Raw genomic sequence first — 22,886 nt, 5'->3', positions numbered from 1 at the left:
TTTGGGGCGATCGATCGATCGATCGAATTGATGTCAAGTTCCGACGGTAGCACCCTCCCGAAAAAAAATATACCTCAAGCAAAACAAAGAATATAAAAGAACCGACACAGTACAGAAATCTTGGTCAAGCACTTTTTGAGGTAGCGATCGTGCCAACAGGTAGGCGGTTTCAGCAAAAAATACAGGCAGAAAAATAAACAAAAACACAAAAAACCCCCCGCGGCATAGAATCATTCATAAAAAGAACTCAACCCCACACAAAAAAAAAATTAAAAACAAAATTAACAACAAATTACAAAAAGAAAAAAATTGTACCAAAGCAGAGCCAGAAAAGATATTATTTAACAAACAAACAAAGAGTGAATTATAAAATGACGTTGCGGATCAAAATAAAAGAGGGAGGTGAAAAAAAGAGGGCGAGAGGAGGGAAGAGGAAGAAAGAGAGAGAGATACTGGGGGAGAGAGAGCAGGCTGAATGTGTGAGTGCTTGTTCGTGTGCGTGGAAGTGCTCTCACTTTCTTTTGAAACTTGTTATTCGCTTTGCGAGCAGAGTTCATTCACATTTGGCCAAGCCGCGGAGAGAGAACGAGAGGGAGTTGGGGTGGCAAGAGAAAGAGAGGGGAAATGGCACAGCTGTTCCCGAAAGTTCCCGAAAGCCTTGTTCGAAAAATGAGTGCAAATCTCTCAGCACCCCCAACTCAGTGCAATGACCCCAGATTTTGCAGCTTAGATTGCAGGCTTGGTTAAAAACTCGCAAAAAATGTGTGCAAATTTTTAATTGCCAAAGATTTCCTTGAACGCATTTCGACAGTTATATGTATAGATACTCCAGCCCACCCCCTCCTCCCCTTGCTTAAAGCCAAGCCCACCTGAGGTTTCTGTGTCGTTGACCGACCGCCAGAGCTCAAAAATCGCATATATATACATATATATATACGTACAATATGTATGTGACTGAAATGCAAGCGAATTTGCATGCAAAATGCATTGAGAGCAGCGCTCCATCGCTCTCTTTTTGCAGTTCGGCTCGAGTTCGTTTGGCTTCGGCCATTCGGGCATTCGGCTCTCTAGCCCCGTCTCTTTTTGAGCGCATATAGCCCTCTCTTTCGCAGCTCCACATTCGAAGGTGGCTGACCGAAATGTGGGTCACGACAATGGCGGGGTTCGTTGAACTGAACCACCGCCGCTGCCGCCGCCTCTGCCGCAGCCGCTGCCTCTGTCTCTGCTGACGTCGTTAACGTTTTGGGGCTTTTCGGTTACGTAGCTTGTGTGTGAGCAAGAAGGGGTCATATAGCAAAGTACGAGCGAGAGGCACAACACTCACAACTTGTGTGCATTATTTGGCCCCAAAAAATCACAATGCGCACAAAATATTATTTAATACATTTATTAAATCATCTGGTTTTGGGGAAGTGGAGTTCATCGAACCTCCAGCAATTGACAAATTTCCAATGCGTCAAAAATATTTGCCAAAGCAAATATATTTGCATTTTGTTAATTAGGCGGGGATTGTCAGCCAATGTGGGTCATATTTGAAGAGTAATAAAAAAGCTGACGAAAAAAAAAACAGTTGCTTAGGTAAATGTTTAGAGAAAAAAGTAAAGGAATTGAATTAATGTCATACCAGAATTTCTTCAAATTTGTATAACATAATTTAGTATGCCAATATAATTTGTTTAAATCAATTAAAATGGACCCGACAATCTTATATAATATTCAACTATTCCTTTCTTTTAAATTTTTCCTATTTGAAACTACACCTTTAGTATAAACCATTTGCCAGCTATCGTACAACATTTTCTTAATCATTCCTAATTTTTCTGGAAACACACACCCCCCATCCCCGTGCTCTAGCTGACCCCAAAAAGCGTTCGGGAACATCGTTCCAGATCTCAGATCCTCTTAGGCCTGTCATACTCGCATTGATGGCTCAGCCAGCCAGCCAGCCCCCATATCAATTAATCTTATTTGTCACTCATTTATCAAAACATGAGCAAACACAAATACACACGCTCAGAATCTATGGGGAACAATCGAACAGCACCGCCTCTGTTTTGTTATCAAACAAAGCTGATCAGTCAGGTGGCAGTGGCAGCAACTACCTGAGATACCTGAGCTACCTGTGAAATCAGAGTGTCGCGTGGGTGTTCCAAGAATTGTTTACCAGGCGCCCCCACTGCAGCAGCAGCAACAGCAACAGCAGCAACACCAACAGCAGCAACACCAACAGCAATAGCAACAGCAATACCCATCAGCAACACCAGAGACACAGTCCCCGCAGCAACATCTATTGTTAGACGCTGGCGTCGCTGTCGACGCTTGGAGTGAATGTCCTCAGTTGGCACACAAAAACAAAAACACAAAACGACAGCAGCAACATCAGTGGAAGCGGGACGGGGCGAAAGAGGAAGGGAGAACGAGAGAGTGGCCCGAAGCGACACGAGGCACAAAAAAGCCACTTCGGCTGGCAGTTTTGTGTTGCTCTGGGTCGTTTTGTGTTGCTGGTGGACGCTGCTTTCATTCGCAAATTGCTCGTCGACGGCAGCGGTTGTGCAGAGCAAGAAAAGCGCGCGAAAAATCACAATATATAATAAAGCTGGATCAAGCGAAAGAGATAGAGAGCAGAGCCAACAGCAACAAATTTTCAATAGCAAATAATATCAAATATTTTTGTTGGTGCCAGTGAAGTGAGATCAAAGTGAAGTGTGCAATGTTCCTTATTAGCAAATCGTAGAGCAACCAACAATCGAGAGTTCAAGTGTCATTCTGAAGCCAAAAAGCAAAAAATCTCTAATTCAAATATGGTGTGTGCAATGCAAGAGGTGGCTGCCGTGCAGCAGCAACAGCAACTCCAGTTGCCCCAGCAGCAGCAGCAGCAGACACAGCAGCAACATGGCACAACGATAGTGCTGTTGACGGGTAATGGCGGCGGTAATCTGCACATTGTCGCGGCACCGCAGCAACATCAGCCGCTGCAGCAGCAGCACCATCAGCATCAGCACCAGCAGCAACACCAACAGCAGGCCAAGAGCCAACATCTGAAGCAGCAACATTCGGCTTTGGTTAAGTTGCTGGAATCGGCGCCAATCAACAAGCAACAGCAAACGCCCAAACAAATTGTTTACCTGCAACAGCAGCAGCAACAACAGCAGCCACAGCAACCGCAACGCAAAAGACTGAAAAACGAAGCAGCAATCGTACAACAGCAACAACAAACACCTGCAACACTAGTGAAGACAACCACCAACAGCAACAACAACACCCAGACAACAAATAGTATTAGTCAGCAGCAGCAGCAGATTGTGTTGCTGCTGCAGCATCAGCAGCAGCAGCCTGCAACAGTAGCAGCCCCAGCAGCAACACCAAAGCCATGTGCCGCCGATCTGTGCGCCAAAAATGATAGCGAGTCGGGCATCGATGAGGACTGCCCCAATAGCGATGAGGATTGCCCGAGTGCCAACCCCGCAGCAACATCGCTCGAGGACAGCAGCTACGAGCAATATCAGTGTCCCTGGAAGAAGATTCGCTATGCGCGTGAGCTTAAGCAGCGGGAATTGGAGCAGCAGCAGACCACCAGCGGCAGCAACACGCAACACCAGCAGGAGCTCGAGGCGAAACCAGCTGCTGCATTACCCACCAGCAACATTAAGCAGCTGCACTGTGATAGTCCCTTTTCGGCGCAGACCCACAAGGAAATCGCCAATCTCCTGCGTCAACAAACCCAGCAACAGCAGCAACACCAGGTGCAGCAACATCAGCAGCAACAGCAACACCAGCAGCAACAGCAACAGCAGCAGCAGCAACAACAACGAAGGGACAGCTCCGACAGCAACTGCTCGCTGATGAGCAACTCGAGCAACTCCAGTGCGGGCAATTGTTGCACCTGCAATGGCAGCGATGAGCAGCAGCTGGAGGAGATGGACGAGGCCCAGGATTCGGGCTGCGATGATGAGCTGTGCGAGCAGCACCACCAGCGATTGGACTCCTCGCAGTTGAACTACCTGTGCCAGAAGTTCGATGAGAATCTGGACACGGCGCTGAGCAACAGCAATGCCAATACGGGGAGAAATACGCCAGCAACAGCAGCAAACGAAGATGCCGATGTAGGTTTAATATGCAAGGTGTTAACTTATTTAGCGATTTCAGGCCACTTTAAAAACTTCTTTATTAATAATTAATGTTTAAAATATAACTGATTATCATTTGCTAATGTGTGTTGTTTTTTTCATTTTCATTACAGGGCTTCTTCCGTCGCTCCATCCAGCAAAAGATCCAGTATCGCCCCTGCACCAAAAATCAACAGTGCAGCATTCTGCGCATCAATCGCAATCGCTGTCAATATTGCCGCCTGAAAAAGTGCATTGCCGTGGGCATGAGTCGCGATGGTGAGTACCTTGAGTCTTTTTGTACTATGAAATAATATGCAAATATCAAACAAGGGAGGGAAATTGAAACCGAAAGAACAGACGAAATTAAATCAAGCTCAAACTAATGCTAGCAGCAGCAACACCGAGCACAGCAGCAACATGAAGACGAGGCGATTCGGGCGCCACACGAAGTTTCTTCGGGTTTTTAGAGTAGAGTTCATTGACCAGCCGTGAACGAAATTTTAGCTCTCAGTGTTTGTGTGTGTTTGTGTGCCTGTGTGTGTGTGTTTGACTGTATTGCAACATTTCGCTTGGCGCGATTTCACGGCAAAGTAAAAGTTGTCTATTTTGTTTAAACAAATTCCCCGAACAAAAAAAAAAAAAAAGCACACCCGCATGATAAATTGAGAGCAGGCTGTCGGCGAGAAGTGTGCGCCATTTCGAAATGGTGTTAAAAGTTGAATGAACGCACTTAACCCAAATCCATAATGGAGACAGCAGAGCGAGGCCATCTCCCTGTCTCTCTCTCTCTCTCTCTTTCTCTCTGTGCACTCTCTTCCCGTCTCTCTCTCTTCGTTACGCTGACTGCATTTGTTATTATTGAGTTTTGTAATAATTTGTTTAAATTAAGCTCACAGCCCGGAAAATATTTACAGGAAATAGCCAGCGATTATGAAAGCACAACACACAAACACAAACACAAACCACACACACACAACCAACACACACAAACTCTCTCGCACTCTCTTTTCCACGTTCATTGACTTTTCGCTGGGCGGCCATGTTTGCTGTTTGCAGTGAAAACGAAAACGAAAGTGGTCCATGCGTGTATGTATGTGTGTGTGTGTGTGTGAGAGAGAGAGAAAGAGGTGGCGATAGCGAGGGGGAGAGAGACGGGGAGAGGCTGTTTTGTAGGCAACACGCAGACGCGGCCTTTGTGTAAAATAGTATTTGTTGCTGCCTTCGATGTTGTAATTGATGGATTAGATTTTGATATTTTTTGTTCGTATGTGGAGCACGCGTGTGTTGCAATGGGAAAGTAAAAAAATGGCAGCAAAATATTTTATAATAGATATATGTAGGGAGGCTTAAAAAAATATTACAATTGTATAAGCAAATATAAAATACGGAGAGGAGATTTCTTTTATGAACCAAGAGCTTAAATCTAATTTTTAGTATTAGTAAACGTTGCAATTTAATGCACACATTTCAAGGGACACACATTTACTATCATTGCTAACCATTTACATATCATATTTGCAAGGTTTGGATATGTTTCCACAACATAAAACAAATACAGTTATTTATTTAAATATTTTCAACTCATTTTTTCTAATAGTCACCCCCAATTAATTTGACTACTTATTTTATGCGCTTGTTTACCACCATCAAACATTTATGAGGTCTCTCTGCTGTCACCATTAAAATCCTACCATTAATTAGCCAGTAACCTAGAGCCAAGCGCAATAATTTTTTAGCAAATCCTTGAACTAGTTCTGTGCCTAGAGCAAACCAAGCTAGTGCCAAAAATAAGTCATGTGAACCGAACAAAAATTCGACCGCCAACCAAATAAACAGCAAACTCGAACTCGGCAACAGCAATGAAATGAAATCGAAATAAATAAAAAGAAAAACAATGAGTAAAAAAAAAGCAAACCAACAAATTTCGAATTGTTTATAATAAAAATGACCGTGTGCTATTTAAGCGACGGCGACTGCGCTGCCGGCTTGGTTGCCTTATCTTTCAAGGAAAATTAATATAAAACGCACACGCCGAAAAAAAAACAACGAGGGCCGCTGATGAACAATTTACAGTTATAAAACAAGAGCGACTGACCTAGAAAACGGCTACGAAATCATAATTTATTTTTTGTTTATAAAAAATCACGAAGACGAGACTACTTTCACTTTTTGAAAATGAAAAAAAAAATAAATAAATAATTGGCGGCCATTTCGAAACACTTTCTTTTTCATTTCGTTTCGTTACATTTCGGCTGCTTTCATAATTTCTTTGCCAGTAGTAATAGGCGCCATTTTGTTGGTGTTTTTATGCTTTTCGTTTTTTTTTTTTTTTTTTTTAGTTTTTGGTTTTCCTTCTTTTGGTATTGCAAAGACACGAAAATAACGCAAGAAATGAAAACGAAACCGAAATTTAGCGCACACAAGCGCCCCCCTCGAAAAAGTCAAATAAAATACGTCCCAACTCAGCTCAGGTTATTGACCGCCGCTGACGTGCAGGAAAACTGGGTCACCATTGACAGCGCGGCAGCGGCGCAGTGGCAGCGCAGCGGCAGCGCGGCAGTGAAGGTGGTTGTGCCTGTGTGCGTAATTTCGTATCTGTGTGAGCGCCGATAGTAAACAACGAACAATGTGCACAACACTCGTCGTCGTCGTCGTCGCTTAATTTTGCAGCTCATTTTGCATTTGATTTTGCGGATTTGCTTGGAAATTTATTAGTTCATCGTTGGCTGACCAAAAAAAAAATGAAGAAAAATTAGAAACAATATATCGTTGAATTTTTCTCGCTATATACTTATTTTCTTCATATTTATTTGTGGTCGCGCAACGCTTTTCTTTATTAGCTGGCACTTGCACATGCACACATGCTGGCTTTTAATTGAAATGAACTTAAATTAGCGCGAGGTTAGGCAAATTGAAAGTAAATATGCAACACGAACGAGGCGCATACGAGAATCGAGATAAAGCCTGCAAAAAGGGGGGAAGGCGAAGGGGTGGAGGTCGGCTAAAATGTTTGGAAATTAGTCAAATATTGGGGGTTTCTGCATATAGTATATATGGTGGTGAAATAGTTTTGCATATCTTCATTTTAGATTTATATTAGAGATGTTTGCGACTTTAAGCAACAGAAGAAATACATTCTATTAAAACTTGAAAGAAAACCCCAACCATTAAATCTATGTTCCCCATATCTTTCTTATCCAAAATTCTTGTATATCTGCCAATCAAAATCGTTGCTAAGCAAATAAGTGTTCGGCAAATAGATAACCGCACCTACCAGCAACATGCACAGCAGCAATTAGTTGCTGGTGTGTCCCAAAAGCACATAAAATAATCAAACAATTGTCAATTATCGAAGGCACAGCATTTTTTTCTATATATATATACATATACATACATATATATAAAAAGACATAAATATATAGAAACGAGCAACTACTGCTGTTGTTGTCGCAATCATTATTATTTTGAGGCTACACACACACAGCAGCAACAGCAATAGCAACAGCAACAGCAGTAGCAACAGCAACAACAGCATGCATGTAGATTTCGCCTTGCCTCGCCGCTGCGAGTGTTTTGAACTTTATTCAGGTCAATTACAAATACATTAAAATGCCAGTGCTACACACAGATACTCATGGCAAGCTGTTGACTAAAATAATATTGGAGGCTACACGAAATTTACAATAACAACGAGAACAAGGCGGACAAGGAGAATAGTGGCCAAGGGGCTTGGGGCCGGGGGGCTTTCGGGGTTGGGCCTTTGGTAGGAGTTGAACACTTGGAACAGTTCAAGGAGCCTTCGGATCAGCTCATGAAAGTGGGCGCGTGAGTGGGCGGCGCTAGAACAGCTCACACAGCTTCAAGTACAAAATGCTAATGATGACGATGTGGGTGAGGTTCTACAGTCAGTCGGTGGGGTCTGATACACTGAGGCTGTTCTAAAAAGCTGGTGAAGGTTTATGTGAGGCAATCGAAAAGATTGCACAGAGGCCAGTGCAGTAGTAGTTCCATGTTTAAGCTCGAATGTTTTTCAAATATTTTATTAAGTTTATTATTATTACCAAAAACAAAATGAATATAATACAACGTTGTATATTAAGTATTATTAGGAAGGCTTTTGTAGTATTTTTCGTTTTACAAACCAAAACCAATTCAGTATTAATTTCTGGTATTTTCTTTGGTATGCCACTTTTAAGCCCAATTACTCTCCTCCTTTGACGCTTACACAATTACTTACTGTCCATAAGTGAAATCATTTCACGCGTGTCATCCATCACCAAAAAAAAAAAAAACAAAAAAGACAGCAAAAAGAGAGCTGCGAAAAAAAATACTCCAGCAATGGCAGCTGTTTGACAACTTGAGTTTTAGCCGCCTGCTGACGCTTCTTTTATTTTTATTTATTTTTTTTTTCATCGCTTTGGTTACATAAAATTGCTGCCTGGCTTGCCTTCACCTGCCTCACAAAAGGCAGTCACAAAAATTGTTAACGGTGAAATTGCAAAGAAAAGAGCGCCAAAAGCAGTGGAAAAGAAAGAAGCCAAGAGCCAAAGAGTGGCAGCACAGCCACAGTCACAGCCACAGCCAACGACGATGAACGTAACAAACTTGTTTTACACGAGACGCTGGCGTCGCCTACTACGCAAGTTGAACCTTCAAAAGGTTCATTTACCTCTCGCCACGAAGAGCGTTCGTCGTCTGGCGAACGAGCCGAGTTTATTTATTTTTTTTTTTTTGTTTTGTATTTTTTTTTTCTTCTGTATTTTTCCCGGGGAGGAGCGGGCGAAATAAAAAATGTACTTTCGCTTTTTTCAATGCCTCGGCGCCAAAAACTAGTTTTCCAGCTCTCAAATCTCTCGGAGAGCGTACGAGAGCAATATTGCAGCAATATTTATGTTGCTGTTGCTGTTAGCTGGTGTTGCAGTTGCTGTTGCTCTTGGTGTTGCTGCTGCTGCCACTGCTGCTGCTGCTTCGTGGTTTTGGGCCACAGTTAAACGACCGAGCCGCAGAGTTCAACGACTCTTGTAAAATTTCTCGAAGGTTTCGCATTGCAACATCCAACGAGCAGTCGCAACTTGTTCGAAGCTGCATTTGCATGCCGTCTCTCTCTCTGCTTCTGCTCGACTATGCCCCTCTCTTTCGTGTGCTGAATGCTGTTCATTGCACTCGGCCTCGTTTCGTTCGGCTGCAATTTTTGCACGACGTCAGAGGCTGAGCAAAATGCGAGGGGGGTTTCATGCGGGGGCTGGTGGCAGCAAGGGGTTAGAGCGAGGGGCTTGCAGTTTGTCGCCGAGTGCAGCGACTTTTATTTGGGTCAGGCACGGTCATTCGCCTCTGCCGCAGCGACGACAGCGACGGCATTGGCGCGCATTTATTCGAAAATGATTAGACACGAAATGGAATTATTTTTGCGTATGCGTTTGAAGTCCGTTCGCTTGCGATGCGAATGCGAATGCGAACGCGAATGCATAGATGCAGATCAGCTTGACCCAATTTTTTTTATGCAGGGGGAGAATAATTTCTGAACTTGTAAACAAGTTGGCTATTTAATTGCATTTTTTCGGTGGGGAGTTGTAAAGGTCAGGGATGATAGGATAGGTTTGGCAGATCAATTACTGTATATAAATCAACTTAACAGTTTAACAAAGAAAGTTTATGGTATTATTGCTTAGTTTATTAAATGTTTTTTGTGGTATAATTAGTCAAATTTTTATAAATCAATTGTAATGTAAAACTATAGAGTTATGCTATTGAGCTATGCATTTATGTTAAAGTAATTGATCTTTACCAACTTTTGAATTATAAGTCACAATTTTACAGTTAATTTTTTTGTACAAAAATCTCTGTAATATAACACATTACTTATCCGCAGCGTGTCCCAAAATTAGCCTTTAAATACATTCACTGCGACTGCTCTTGAATGCTTTTTGTTTGATTTTCGCCTTTTGTTCTCCCCACATAATCGATGAGAAATGAAACGAGGCACGACCTTTTCGTGTAAAATTAATAATATGGCACAGGGTCTACTCTACCCTGAGCGATCAGAGCGTTGTCAAGTGCTGTGCGCTAAATGCGCGGCGGCGACCTCCCCAACGTTTTTTATTGAGGCATTTTTCATGACCCACAAAAACCAACGACGTCGAAGGCTCCAAGCCGAAAATAATATATAAAAATACTCGCTTATGGGGGGGCTTTCTTTTGTCTTGAGAAATTTCCAGAAACTTCAAAACAAACGCATGATGTCTTTATTATTATTGTTATTATTTGGGGTTCACTTTGGCCCCTTTCTTTGGCATATCATTTCTTTTGTGAGCCCCTCTTTGTTTGTCCGTGTGGCTCTTTCCACACGCTTCGATCGCGTTGTAAACAACTTACGCAAGCAAACCAAAAACCAAAGCAACAACAATTGTGTCGCTTATGTGACTTTACGTAAAGCCATCCAGAGGTGTCTGTGAATCACCTTTCCTATACCCCAAAACCGAAAGTAGGCCTACCCCTCCGCACTCTTTTCCTCTTTCTCCGCTTTGTGAGTGCAATGAACTTACTTAGCTGTCTCGTAAACAACAAGTTTGGCTTTCGGCTTTCGTTTATTATTTCCCCGTAATTCAGGAAGTCAGGCGCACAAATGCCCAAACAATAACAAGAAATCATAAACAATTTGAGTTTAGAAAGCAACTTGATACAAGGCACTTGGGATGGCACGGCGCAAAATGGGGCTAGCGTCGCGTCTTGTCGCAGTGAAAGTGAAACTTGTTAATTGGCTTTTAATTGCCGGCATTATTGTGAATGTCAATTATGACCAAAGCGATGCTATTGAACTGGTTTCCTCTCAAGCCACAGAAGAGTCTTATATAAGTTTTGCATTGTAAATGAGAGACGAGAAATTAATAAGTAAATTTCTTTAAATAAATAAATATAATAAAAAATGATATTGTAGATCGAAAACGTTTTAAAAAACAGTAGATATTGTTCAAACGTAATTGTATGAAAATGCATTAAATAACCGGCCTGTTATCACATCGCAATCGTTTAATTTTTGGGCCACCTTCGTCCCATTTAAATCCAGTTGTCTCTCCGTCTTTCCGCCTTTTTGTGTTTTCGGTCTTTAGCCCCAATCTTCGTGGGGCTATGGTTATGCAACCTTTATAGGCCTACCCAACACTGTTGACCAATCAACTTGCTTGCATTTCCACGGCACGCACTAAAATTTCTACCCGAAATAAAGAGCCAAACAACTTTCACTTTTACTTTCGTCGCATCGCCGGAATGATTATTAAATGTTGCCCGTTGTTGGTTACGTTTTTGTGGCCTCATTCGGGCGGCTAGGTTCATTGACCAGTGTGTTGGTGGGGTAAACCGAACCGACTCGATGACAAAGCCAGAGTTTGAATAAACAAACAATCTGGAACACTCACGGCAGTTTGCAGTGATCGGAGTGAGTCAGCTGTGGCAGCAGCAAAATCTGCATTTAAATGCAAACTCAATGCTTAACCCTCGACAGTCAGACGGGGCCAGTGGTGTCGTAAATTATCCACTCGAGCGTGAAGTCATCAACTTGATTTAACAATCTCATTACTGGCCTCAGCCTCCATCCTCCAGCCTAGATTTTCTACCTGTCAACGTGCCGTATGCGCAATGTTCAGCACACATCACTCATACGCACCGTGAAAAATGTCCTAGAGGAAAAAATTCAAATGACAAGTATGGCAAAAGCTTCCCGAAAGCTTGCGCAACTTAACACCAATTGCTCTTGCATGGTGAAAAGCTCTGCGAAGCTTAAGAGTTCTTAAGAGAGTCTGGTGCTCTTCTGTTCTCTCTTACGAGTTTATTGAACTTTTTTGAATTGATGAAGATGGTGATGGTGTCCAAGAAAAGAGAGATATAAGCGCCGATAAAGATAAAGCGCCCTTAAAAATAAAGAGCTGTGGCAAGCTTATCAAAAAAGCTTATCAGTGTTTGAACTTGCTTTGTCTGTGGGGTGGGTCATTGTCTCAATAAATTAAAAATAAATTACAGAATGTAAGTGTGCTAAAATGAAATATTATAGGGTTATAGGAAAAGAAAATGTAGACGTAAAGTCTCAAATTGAAGGTTTTTATGAAATAACTTTAATAATTTCGAATACAAGTCTTTTTTAATTCAAACTTTATTGCAGTATTCATTTTTTTATGTGTCTAGATTTTAATCAAAACAAATTACCGTAGATATTAAAAGAATTACATACCTTATCACTGACTCAGCTCTCTTATGATGGTTTGTTGCCCTGCACAAAAACAAAGGCTGCCCGTTGGACAAGAGCTTTTCCCGCTCTTAGGCCCGCTCTTTGACTCTCTTCCGTCCGCTCCGTTGGTCGTTGCCTCTGCGGCTTTTTGTGTGTTTTGTGCGGCGTTTCAGTTTTCTGCCTCTGTTTTGAAGCTCAGCCGTCGCAGTCGCCATCGCCGCAGTTGAGGTTCGCTCTCCTCTCCTCGATTCGCCCCATACGATAGCATAGCCATAGCCATACCTCTGGGTATATTCGTAACGCGCTTTGGCTTTTACAGTTAGTCGCGTTCGAGACCTTGTCGAGTTTTGTCATATTAGCCAGCGATCCTAGGGATCCGAAATAAGCCAAGAATAACGCGAGTGCCGCCGTTGCCCCAACTAACTTAACCATTATATTTAACGGGCAATTAAATATATGTTAATAATTTAATTAAACAAAATGCTGATCAATGCCAATGAATGTTAAATGTTAAATGCAATTGTTAATGTGAAGAAAAGTCGACCAAGTCTCCCCAAACACTCAACACCCACTACTCGTCTGTCTGGATTACGCGCCTAAAATTATTACAAACAACCAACCAAACAAACCAACACCAACCACTAATTTATTTGCTAAATATTCCAAAAATTCAATCAATGTGAAAAGCAAGCAAACAAAGTTCCTCTCACAACAAAACAGCAGTTAATTAAAAATATTTAACCGAGATTTAGTGCAAATAAGATAACAAGTTTCTCAAACAAATATCCATGTACCTGAGTACCAACCAAAAAGCTGTGTGTGTACCAAAAAACAAAGAAGAGTTATCCAAAAAAAAAAAATATTTAATGAGCGAGCTCAACTGAGTGGTTGATGTGTCCCCAAAGGGAAAATTGACCAAGTCAAGATATTTTGTCAAAATAAACCCCAAAAGCAAGCACATAAAACAGAAAAATGGGCGAAGAACTCCCGATATTGAAGGGCATACTCAAAGGCAACGTCAACTACCACAATGCGCGTAAGTTAACCGTTCCGTTCCGATCCGATCCAATCCGATCCGATCCGAAAGTTGCACAAAAGTTAGAAAGTGAAAGAGCCAAGCCAATTTCCCTAAGCCGCCTGACACAGATTTGGCTAGAAAAAGAGTTGAACAAAATTAAAATAACACCCAAGCTTTCGGTTTCCAAAAAAAATAAATAAAAAAAAAAAACTCCCAGAGAAATGCAGGCGTTCTGAGATTCTCCACTTTTGATTCGCTTTTTGTTTACTTTTTTTTTTCATTTTTTGTCGATGCCTCCCAATAAATAGCAACAGCAACAGCCAAAAGCGAGCGCCATTGAAGTGTTGACCTCGTTTATAAACATACAATAATTTTTTTCTTTGCCGCGGAAGAGCTTTAAACTTGAATCGAAACTGCTCCGAAGGCAGCGTTGCGTTGCGTTGTGTTGCTATTTTCTAAAAGAGCCAAAAAGAGCGGAGCAACAATATCGCATGTTTGACCAACTTTTTCAGTCTCTCCGCATGGGAAAGTTGGACGATGCGGCGCGTCGCTCTAATTTCTACGCGCAGTCCGCCGTTGCGCCTGCGCAGACTTCATTTTCCATTTCGTTTGACCTGAATTTCGCTGCGCGGCAAGTGGGTCACACTCTCTCGCTGGCTGCTGGAAAAAGCAGTGAAAAATCAGTAAAAGAGTTGCCGTCGCCGCTGTTTCACTTTTGCCACCGAGCCGGAGTGAAATTGTGCGAGTAGAAATTTCTTTTGACATTGAAAAGTTGGCCAAACATTTGTCAGATTTTGTTTGATGGTTGCAAATGGCAGAGTGGTTCATAAAAATGGGGTACAGTGGCTCTAAGTAATATGATATGTTTGTTAAATTAAATACTTTTAAAATATAAAACATACATTTTAATTTCCATAATTTTGCTCTTAAAATAAACTTTTAAAATATAAACTCAGTTTTTATAGTCAGTTTGAATATAAACTAAAATCCATTTGATCTGTTGTAAACCTTTTCTTCAATTAGCGCGCCCACTTTTCGACCTCTTTTCTGCACTCTCCTCTTTGTCTTATTCCTAGTGCGAAAAACGTGACCGCAAACGTGCCTGATTTTTTTTCCCCCTCGTTGGTGAAATGTGAAAGTTCACCCACATACAAATTTTTCGGTTGCGGCCAAAGACAGAAATTAAAAATCTAAAAAAAGAGAAAGTGTAACAGAGGAGAGAAGACCGAAGACTGAAGACTGAAGACTGAATACTGCAGACTGACAGATCGAAGAAGCTCAGAGGCAGAGGTAGAAAAAGTGGCAGCTGAGGCAATGACCCACTTCGAAGGGCAGTAAATTGCAGGGGGAAAACTGGGCACTTCCTGCGTGACAACAGGACAACTGCAACAGCTGTATTTTGCACCTGCTATCTGCGTGCAGTGAAGTGTGTAATTGATGGGGAACCATAATTTTATGCTCAAGTTTAAGTTTAAGCACCCATTTCGTTTACAAGGCCAAAAACTAACCGAAACTTCCGACGCTTCTTTGCCATTGCAGCTGTGCGTTTTGGACGCGTGCCGAAGCGCGAAAAGGCGCGTATCCTGGCGGCCATGCAGCAGAGCACCCAGAATCGCGGTCAGCAAAGAGCCCTAGCCACCGAGCTGGACGACCAGCCACGCCTCCTCGCCGCCGTGCTGCGCGCCCACCTCGAGACCTGCGAGTTCACCAAGGAGAAGGTCTCGGCGATGCGGCAGCGGGCGCGGGATTGCCCCTCCTACTCCATGCCCACACTTTTGGTAAGTTTTACTTGCAATTTATAACTAGTTATTAATATATGGGAATAGTTGGAAATGAGAACAATGGATACGTTATAAGAAACTATAAAGTTAGCCAGATAGTAGTAGTAATCCAATTTCATTAAATGCTTAAGTGAATAAATATTTCCGACTTTAAATGTGTGTTACAAAAAAAAGTAGCATTGAGTTACACATGCCAATTAAGAACGAACATATGTTGTAAACTTTTTACCAACACCATTTGGAGAAGTATCATAAATAACAACTGGCCATAAAATTATGAAAATGGCGGCAGCAGCAGCAGCAGCCCTATATCGTCTATCAGTAACAGACTATATTAATAGTCCGCCAAAGGTTACGGCGTAGGCGAAGTCACATTTCCGGGCCGCCGACTTCTGTTGACATGCATAGATCAGCGACAACAATAGCAATGGAAATAGCAATAGCAATAACAACAGTAGACTAGCTAGTCACTGCTTACTGCTCACTGGTTACTGCCTACTACTATACTGCCGGCGTTAGTCATGCGCCAAGGTGAACCTGTTTGCACGATTCTAAACCAGGAAATCGCGTTCGCCACACGTTCAAGTCTTCGGCGATTCTTGCGGGGCCTCCAAAACGTGGCCATTGAAGTGGCAAGTTTGGGGTCAAGTTCTTGACGAAAAGCTTGTCAATGTCAGATTTATGACGTTTCCCCTGACAGCCGAATGATGAACGGCTAGCCCTCGTTTATTTATTTTTCTAAATTCCATTTTCTGTTTGTTTTACAACCGACGTCATCGGGTTTTTTTTCTGGGGTCATAGGAAATTGATCGAGTTGTACTGAATAGAGGAAGTAATGATTTCGCACTGAAAACAATACTGTCAAAAAAACAATACAAACATTTCGCATACCATAACCAAAAGCGATAAAGAAAAGTGCTTTAAAAGAAAAAAAAATTAAAAACGAAAAAAAAACGTGTACCGGCTCTCGGCAACAACAAAGTACACAAACAAAGTTCTAAAGCTCAAGGTCAAGCGTAGCGTCATTATTAATGAAAGCATATTGCTATTGCGGGGGGGACAGAGAGAGAGGGATGGCACAGGATTAGAGAGAGATAGAGCTAGTGGGCCAGACACATGCGTTGCCCATTTAAATAAATTATTATAAAAATATTTAAAAGCAAACACGAGCGCAGACAAAAAAAAAAAAAAAAAAAAAAAAATGGGAAAAACAGCGCGACAAAGTCAGAGTCAAGTGCAAGGCTAAAAAAGTTAAAATTTGATTTGGTGATTCAAGAAGAAAGAAATCAAATGCGATCGGCAGTTCAAGAAGTGCCATAAAGCTTGCACACATAGACACACACACACACACACACATAGCGAGACATAGCGACACATAGAAGCTCGGCGACCAACGACCTTGGGGCGAGTTATTTTTCAACCTTGGAATGAATGAAATGAGCGGCTACGTCGGCACTTCCCTCTCTTTCTCTGTTTGCAGTTGATATTTCCACTATATATGAGTAAACAATAATAATGGCACTAAAAAATATGCATAAAACAAAATGTCATGAGCATGAGGAAGCGAATGCCAGACAAACGGCGTCACAAAATTGCAATATATTCTAGACAATATATATATATATTATACTACATATGTAGTATAGAGGGACAGCGAGAGCAATCTGTAAAATTGTCAGGTGGTTCATTAGGAAGCGTCGTAATGCGCGAAAGGCGGCAATTCAGTTTATGACGGAAGGCGGAAGATTCGTCGGCGGTGCAAGGTGAGGTTAAGTCGCCTTCACATTCACATTCGCATTCCCATTCGCATCGCACCGATCTCCGAATAGAAATGGCAAATTCCTTCTCTAGCCAAACGATTAGCCCTAGAGATTATTCAATCTCGCTGTCCATATCAGCCGGTACAAGAATTCTGGGAATTATTTTTGGCAAAAACACAACGCCACTAACGCCAATTGAAGGTCGGTTCGGATCTTGGGATACGGCCAGGAAATTCAAGGGGGGAGGAGAATCACCCAGTCATAAATAGACACCCCCCCCACATACACATTCACTCATTAGTATTTTCGCAAACTATTTCCGCTTTTGCGCAAATGAGAAATATTTTCGAAGCGAAAAATCAAATGATACGACGACGTCGAAGCGCCGGCAAAAAGAAAATTTGCTTGTGTGTTGGGGAAAATCTGCTTGCCGGTTGCCGGCTGCTATTTTCCCTCTCTCTTTTACGCGGGCCAATTTCATTCTATTGTATTTTTTTCTCACTTTTTTTTTTTTTATTTTGCACAAGTAAAACAGATTTTCAAGGTTAATCAGACGAAAATCGAAGCAGTTTTGGGGGGAGGGGACGATGGGTGGTGCTGAAAAGAGAATCAGCGGCAGACAGCACAACGTGTGCTTATTGAAACAGAACGAAACAAATGAAAAGCAAAAACACACATGAAATCAAACGTAAATTAAAAATCAAGTTGCTGAAAACAATGGTGGGTAGATGGACGATGGGCGGTGGGTGGTGGGTGGCAGAAGGGGCTGGCGCGGTGGCACGTTCGCTGTCTGGGGCACTTGGCGCATGTTCATGTAACTTAAAACCCGGAAAGCCAAATGGCGAAATAACATGAACATTCGCATTGGCTTAGACGCGAAGCAATTGCTCCCTCCTTTCCATCTAGCCATCTAGCCATATATCCCATCCACCCTTCTGCCGAGCACACGCGTCGAAAGCAGGAAAAAGAAAAACAACTATACAGTAACAGCACACAATCCGGAACCTTGAACTCTAGTTCGTCGACCTTGGCTGCTAATGTCAGCAGCAAAAGCTCTCGACTACGCGGGATAGTTTGGTTTTTGGGGTGGGGAAAGCGGGAGCAGCCCCCAGAAACTAATACCAGAAAAACTAACACCCAGCTGACGTAGTCGAAGCTTTCCCCCCACGTTCTTTCCTTCTCTATTTCTCTATTTCACTGTTTTTTTTTTATGTAGAAAAGCTTCCAGCGGTGTTTAAGGAAATGCGACATTTGTAGAGGGAGACGGCAGATAGCTGGTGTGGTGGGCGTGCGGAAGTACAAATAGTTATTATTATTGATTTAAATGAGTGGGCCAAGAGGGGAGGGGGGGGAGGTTCGCTGACCTTCGCGTGTGAAATAAGCGATGACGTGATGTGGGGTGCGGGGAAAAACAAGCCAAGCAACAGTTACAGGAAAAGTTGACTATTCATACTGACACAAAACAACTTTTACGACAGTTACTGAATGTATTCTTATAAAATATACCAAAGGTCTTACAAAAATACTAGATATATATAGTATATAATACCAAATATTGCTATTTAAGTTTTGTATTATGTTAGAGCACCCCTTTTTTAACCACTTACCTCTTATTTTTCTATCATTGCAGGCCTGTCCATTGAACCCCGCCCCTGAGCTGCAATCGGAGCAGGAGTTCTCGCAGCGTTTCGCCCACGTGATTCGCGGCGTGATCGACTTTGCCGGCATGATTCCCGGCTTCCAGCTGCTCACCCAGGACGACAAGTTCACGCTCCTGAAGGCCGGACTCTTCGATGCACTGTTTGTGCGCCTGATCTGCATGTTTGACTCCTCGATCAACTCGATCATTTGCCTCAATGGCCAGGTGATGCGACGGGATGCGATCCAGAATGGCGCCAATGCCCGCTTCCTGGTGGACTCCACCTTTAACTTTGCGGAGCGCATGAACTCGATGAATCTGACGGACGCCGAGATCGGTCTATTCTGCGCCATTGTGCTAATCACACCGGATCGCCCCGGTCTGCGCAACTTGGAGCTGATCGAGAAGATGTACTCGCGCCTCAAGGGCTGCCTGCAGTACATTGTGGCCCAGAACAGGCCCGATCAGCCCGAGTTCCTCGCCAAGTTGCTGGAAACGATGCCCGATTTGCGCACCCTGAGCACCCTGCACACCGAGAAGCTGGTCGTATTCCGCACCGAGCACAAGGAACTGCTGCGCCAGCAGATGTGGTCCATGGAGGACGGCAACAACAGCGATGGCCAGCAGAATAAGTCGCCCTCGGGCAGCTGGGCGGATGCCATGGACGTGGAGGCGGCCAAGAGTCCGCTGGGCTCGGTGTCGAGCAGTGAATCGGCCGACCTGGACTATGGCAGTCCGAGTAGCTCGCAGCCGCAGGGCGTGTCCCTGCCCTCGCCGCCGCAGCAACAGCCCTCGGCCCTGGCCAGTTCGGCTCCCCTGCTGGCGGCCACCCTCTCCGGTGGATGCCCACTGAGGAACCGGGCCAATTCCGGTTCCAGCGGTGACTCTGGCGCTGCCGACATGGACATTGTCGGCTCGCATGCACATCTCACCCAGAATGGGCTGACAATTACGCCGATTGTGCGACACCACCAGCAGCAGCAACACCAGCAACATCAGCACCAACAGCAACAGCAGCAGCAGCAACACCACCCGCAGCAGCAACAGCAACAGCAGCAGATGCACCACCAGCAGCACCCACAATTGCACCACCATTTGACAGCCGGAGCAGCCCGCTACAGGAAGCTGGACTCGCCCACGGATTCGGGCATTGAGTCGGGCAACGAGAAGAACGAATGCAAGGCGGTAAGCTCGGGCGGCAGCTCCTCGTGCTCCAGTCCGCGGTCCAGTGTGGACGACGCGCTGGACTGCAGCGATGCGTCCGGCGGCAATCAGGCCCAGATGGTGCAACATCCCCAGCTGAGTGTGGTGGCTGTGTCGCCGGTCCGCTCGCCCCAGCCCTCGAGCAGCGGCCATCTGAAGCGGCAGATTGTGGAGGATATGCCGGTGCTGAAGCGTGTGCTGCAGGCGCCGCCACTGTACGACACCAACTCGCTGATGGACGAGGCCTACAAGCCGCACAAGAAGTTCCGCGCCCTGAGGCATCGCGAATTCGAGACCGCCGAGGCCGATGCCAGCAGTTCCACCTCCGGTTCGAATAGCCTGAGTGCCGGCAGTCCGCGCCAGAGTCCCACGCCCAACAGCGTGGCCACGCCGCCGCCGCCGCCGTCAACCTCGGTGATCGGCGCTGGCGCTGCGGCCGGCGGACTGGGAAATCCCGCCCAGAGCCAACTGCACATGCACCTGACGCGCAGCAGTCCCAAGGCCTCGATGGCCAGCTCGCACTCGGTGCTGGCCAAATCGCTGATGGCCGAGCCGCGCATGACGCCCGAGCAGATGAAGCGCAGCGACATCATCCAGAACTACTTGAAGCGCGAGAACAGCACGGCGGCCAGCAGCACCACCAACGGAGTGGGCAACCGCAGTCCCAGCAGCAGCTCGACGCCCCCGCCGACGGTGGGCCAGACGCCGGCGCAGCAGCGTTGGGGCAGTAGCTCGGTGATCACCACCACCTGCCAACAGCGCCAGCAGTCCGTCTCGCCGCACAGCAACGGCAGCAGCTCCAGTTCGAGCTCCAGCTCCAGCTCCAGTTCGTCCTCCTCCTCCACATCCTCCAACTGCAGCTCCAGTTCGGCCGGCAGCTGCCAGTATTTCCAGTCGCCGCACTCGACGAGCAACGGCACCGGTGCACCGGCCAGCTCCAGTTCGGCATCGAACGGAGCGGCCACTCCGCTGCTGGAGCTGCAGGTGGACATCGCCGACTCGGCGCAGCCGCTCAATCTGTCCAAGAAATCGCCCACGCCGCCGCCCAGCAAGCTGCACGCCCTGGTGGCAGCCGCCAATGCCGTTCAGCGGTATCCCACACTGTCCGCCGATGTGACGGTGACCGCCTCGAATGGACCGCCGTCGGCGGCGGCGAGTCCGGCGCCCAGCAGCAGTCCGCCGGTGAGTGTGGGCTCCGGTTCGGGATCCCGATCACCCAATCCGGTACTCACCACCGCCGTGCACAAGGTCAAGCTGGAGGCGTAAGAGCAAGTGGGAGTGGCAGTGGGAGTGGGAAAGGGAGAAGTGCGAGAGACAGAGACTGGGAGTGGCAGTTCAGCGAAGGCAAAGGTGAAGGCGAAGGCGAAGGAAGCAGGAGTTGAATTAAATTATTTTACATTTTAATTGAGCCGTGTACAAAGTTTCAAAGCAAAACCAACATGCATGCAATTTAAAAAAAAAAACTAATATTTAAAGCAACAACAAACAAAACAACTACAAGTTATTAATTTAAAACAAAACAAAAAACAAAACAAAACAAACAAACAAACAAATAAAACCCAAGCTTGAATGGTATTACAAAAGAAAAAGAAAAACAGAAAAAAACATAAATATATTTTAGCAGTTAAACTTTAACGTAGCCAGCAACCAACACAAAAACAAAACAAGGCAGCGCTCTGATTTTGCATTGACTTTTCTTCAGCTGCTACCCACAATGCCCCCTCACCATCAAACACCCACCACCCCCCAAACCCCAAACCCCAAACCCCCTGTCTATCGGCCCCTGATTGTTTTATAAGTTTTAAGCACTTGTTGTACATATTAATTACGTTTATGAGTAAACTATGTTTAGCGCTTTAGTTGTAGGTGGAGCAAAACTACTTTGCTATTTTGAATGTTTTTTGAAAAAACTGCAAATTATTATTATTAAATTTTTAAAATACCTAAAAAACAAAAACAATGTGTGTGAAATTTTTTAATGTGCGATCTCCGAGCAGAATTGAAGTGCAGTTTGCAACAAATTTTAACTACGATTAAGTTGATAACGATTCATTTTTTATGAATTTAACTAATTTTATGAATTTGTTATAGTTTTCCACCCTTCTACGATATCATCGATTTTTCTGTCTGTCTATCTAGCTATCTAGCTCTAACTATTCCTCATTTCTCCTTTGGCACAAAGCTCTTCTCTATGCTAAAGAATCAAGTGGAATAAATATTGTTTTCTAATTTTAAAACTACCAGAAGAAATACAATTAAAATAAACATGAAATGAATGAAAATCAAACAAAATGCTTCAAGTTTTAGCAGCAAGCAGTAAGACGATAATGAAGCAGAGAAACCCAACGTTAAATATATCTGTTGTGTACATAGTTAAATGTTAAATTAAACACAAAAACATATTTAAAGTACATATAAATACACATAATTATTAATGAAGAAACCTATGCTTAAAAGATTCAATGTTTGATTGGCATCTTAGAAAACCAAGCAAAAAATACAAAAAAAAAAAACAAACAGAAATTATGATATATTATTTAAACGTAAAGTATACATTTATATTACAGAAAAAAAACAAAAGAGAAAACTTGCGGTAGCAACAAAACTATTATATTAATTACACTTTAATTATGCTGTACTATTATGATTATTAATTATTATTATTAATTAATTACGATTTTTATGCTTAGACAAACCAACAACAAAAAACAAAGATGCAAAAACAACAAAAAAAAAAACAAAAAACAAACAAAAAATTACACTGGCGCAGAAATTTGTATTGTCAATCAATAAAAAATTTGTTTAAAAATTTCCAAAAAAAAACCTCTTAAGTTTTTTTATTTCAACTTTTTTTCAGTTCAGCTGTTTTTACAATTTTCAGTTTTCGGTTACTTTGCTTTGGAATGGTAAGATTTATAGTTTCAGTTGATTAATTTTTTTCCTTATTGACTACCGTGCTGTAAAAAATACTCACAAAAGTATATCTAAAATATTTATATCAGAATTAAATCAACAACAATTTTATGTGTATAAATGAGCAACAAGGAAAATGTGTAAAAACAAAAGAGTCCTCAGCGCTGGCAGAGGAAATTCGAAGAGGAGCGAAAATCTACAAGAAATATTATATTCTTTTAAGATTTATGCAGCGTAAGGAAGCG

At 43.5% G+C, this 22,886-nt stretch overlaps 1 protein-coding gene across 5 annotated transcripts in view; it reads left to right on the top strand.

Moving 5' to 3' along the window:
- The window catches only part of LOC108135564 (ecdysone-induced protein 75B, isoforms C/D), a 101,953-nt gene extending 79,402 nt beyond the window's left edge, over positions 1-22,551 (top strand). For 3 of the 5 annotated variants that reach the window (XM_017256321.2, XM_017256324.2, XM_017256323.2), the window contains 3 exons: positions 4,241-4,385; positions 14,885-15,123; positions 18,517-22,551. In XM_017256321.2, the coding sequence (XP_017111810.1) occupies positions 4,241-4,385; positions 14,885-15,123; positions 18,517-20,994 (2,862 nt within the window). In that variant the 3' untranslated portion in view covers positions 20,995-22,551. Of the gene's footprint in view, positions 1-2,288; positions 4,104-4,240; positions 4,386-12,530; positions 13,364-14,884; positions 15,124-18,516 lie in introns of those variants that run through there. The other 2 variants (XM_017256322.2, XM_017256325.2) reach the window with 2 other exon arrangements.
- Positions 22,552-22,886: the final 335 nt, after the last annotated feature.

This window comes from Drosophila elegans, unplaced genomic scaffold, assembly GCF_018152505.1.
Source record: "Drosophila elegans isolate 14027-0461.03 unplaced genomic scaffold, ASM1815250v1 contig_208, whole genome shotgun sequence".
NCBI lineage: Eukaryota > Metazoa > Arthropoda > Insecta > Diptera > Drosophilidae > Drosophila > Drosophila elegans.
The sequence above is the reverse complement of the archived record's forward strand: the minus strand, read 5'-3'. Positions and strand labels throughout refer to the sequence as shown.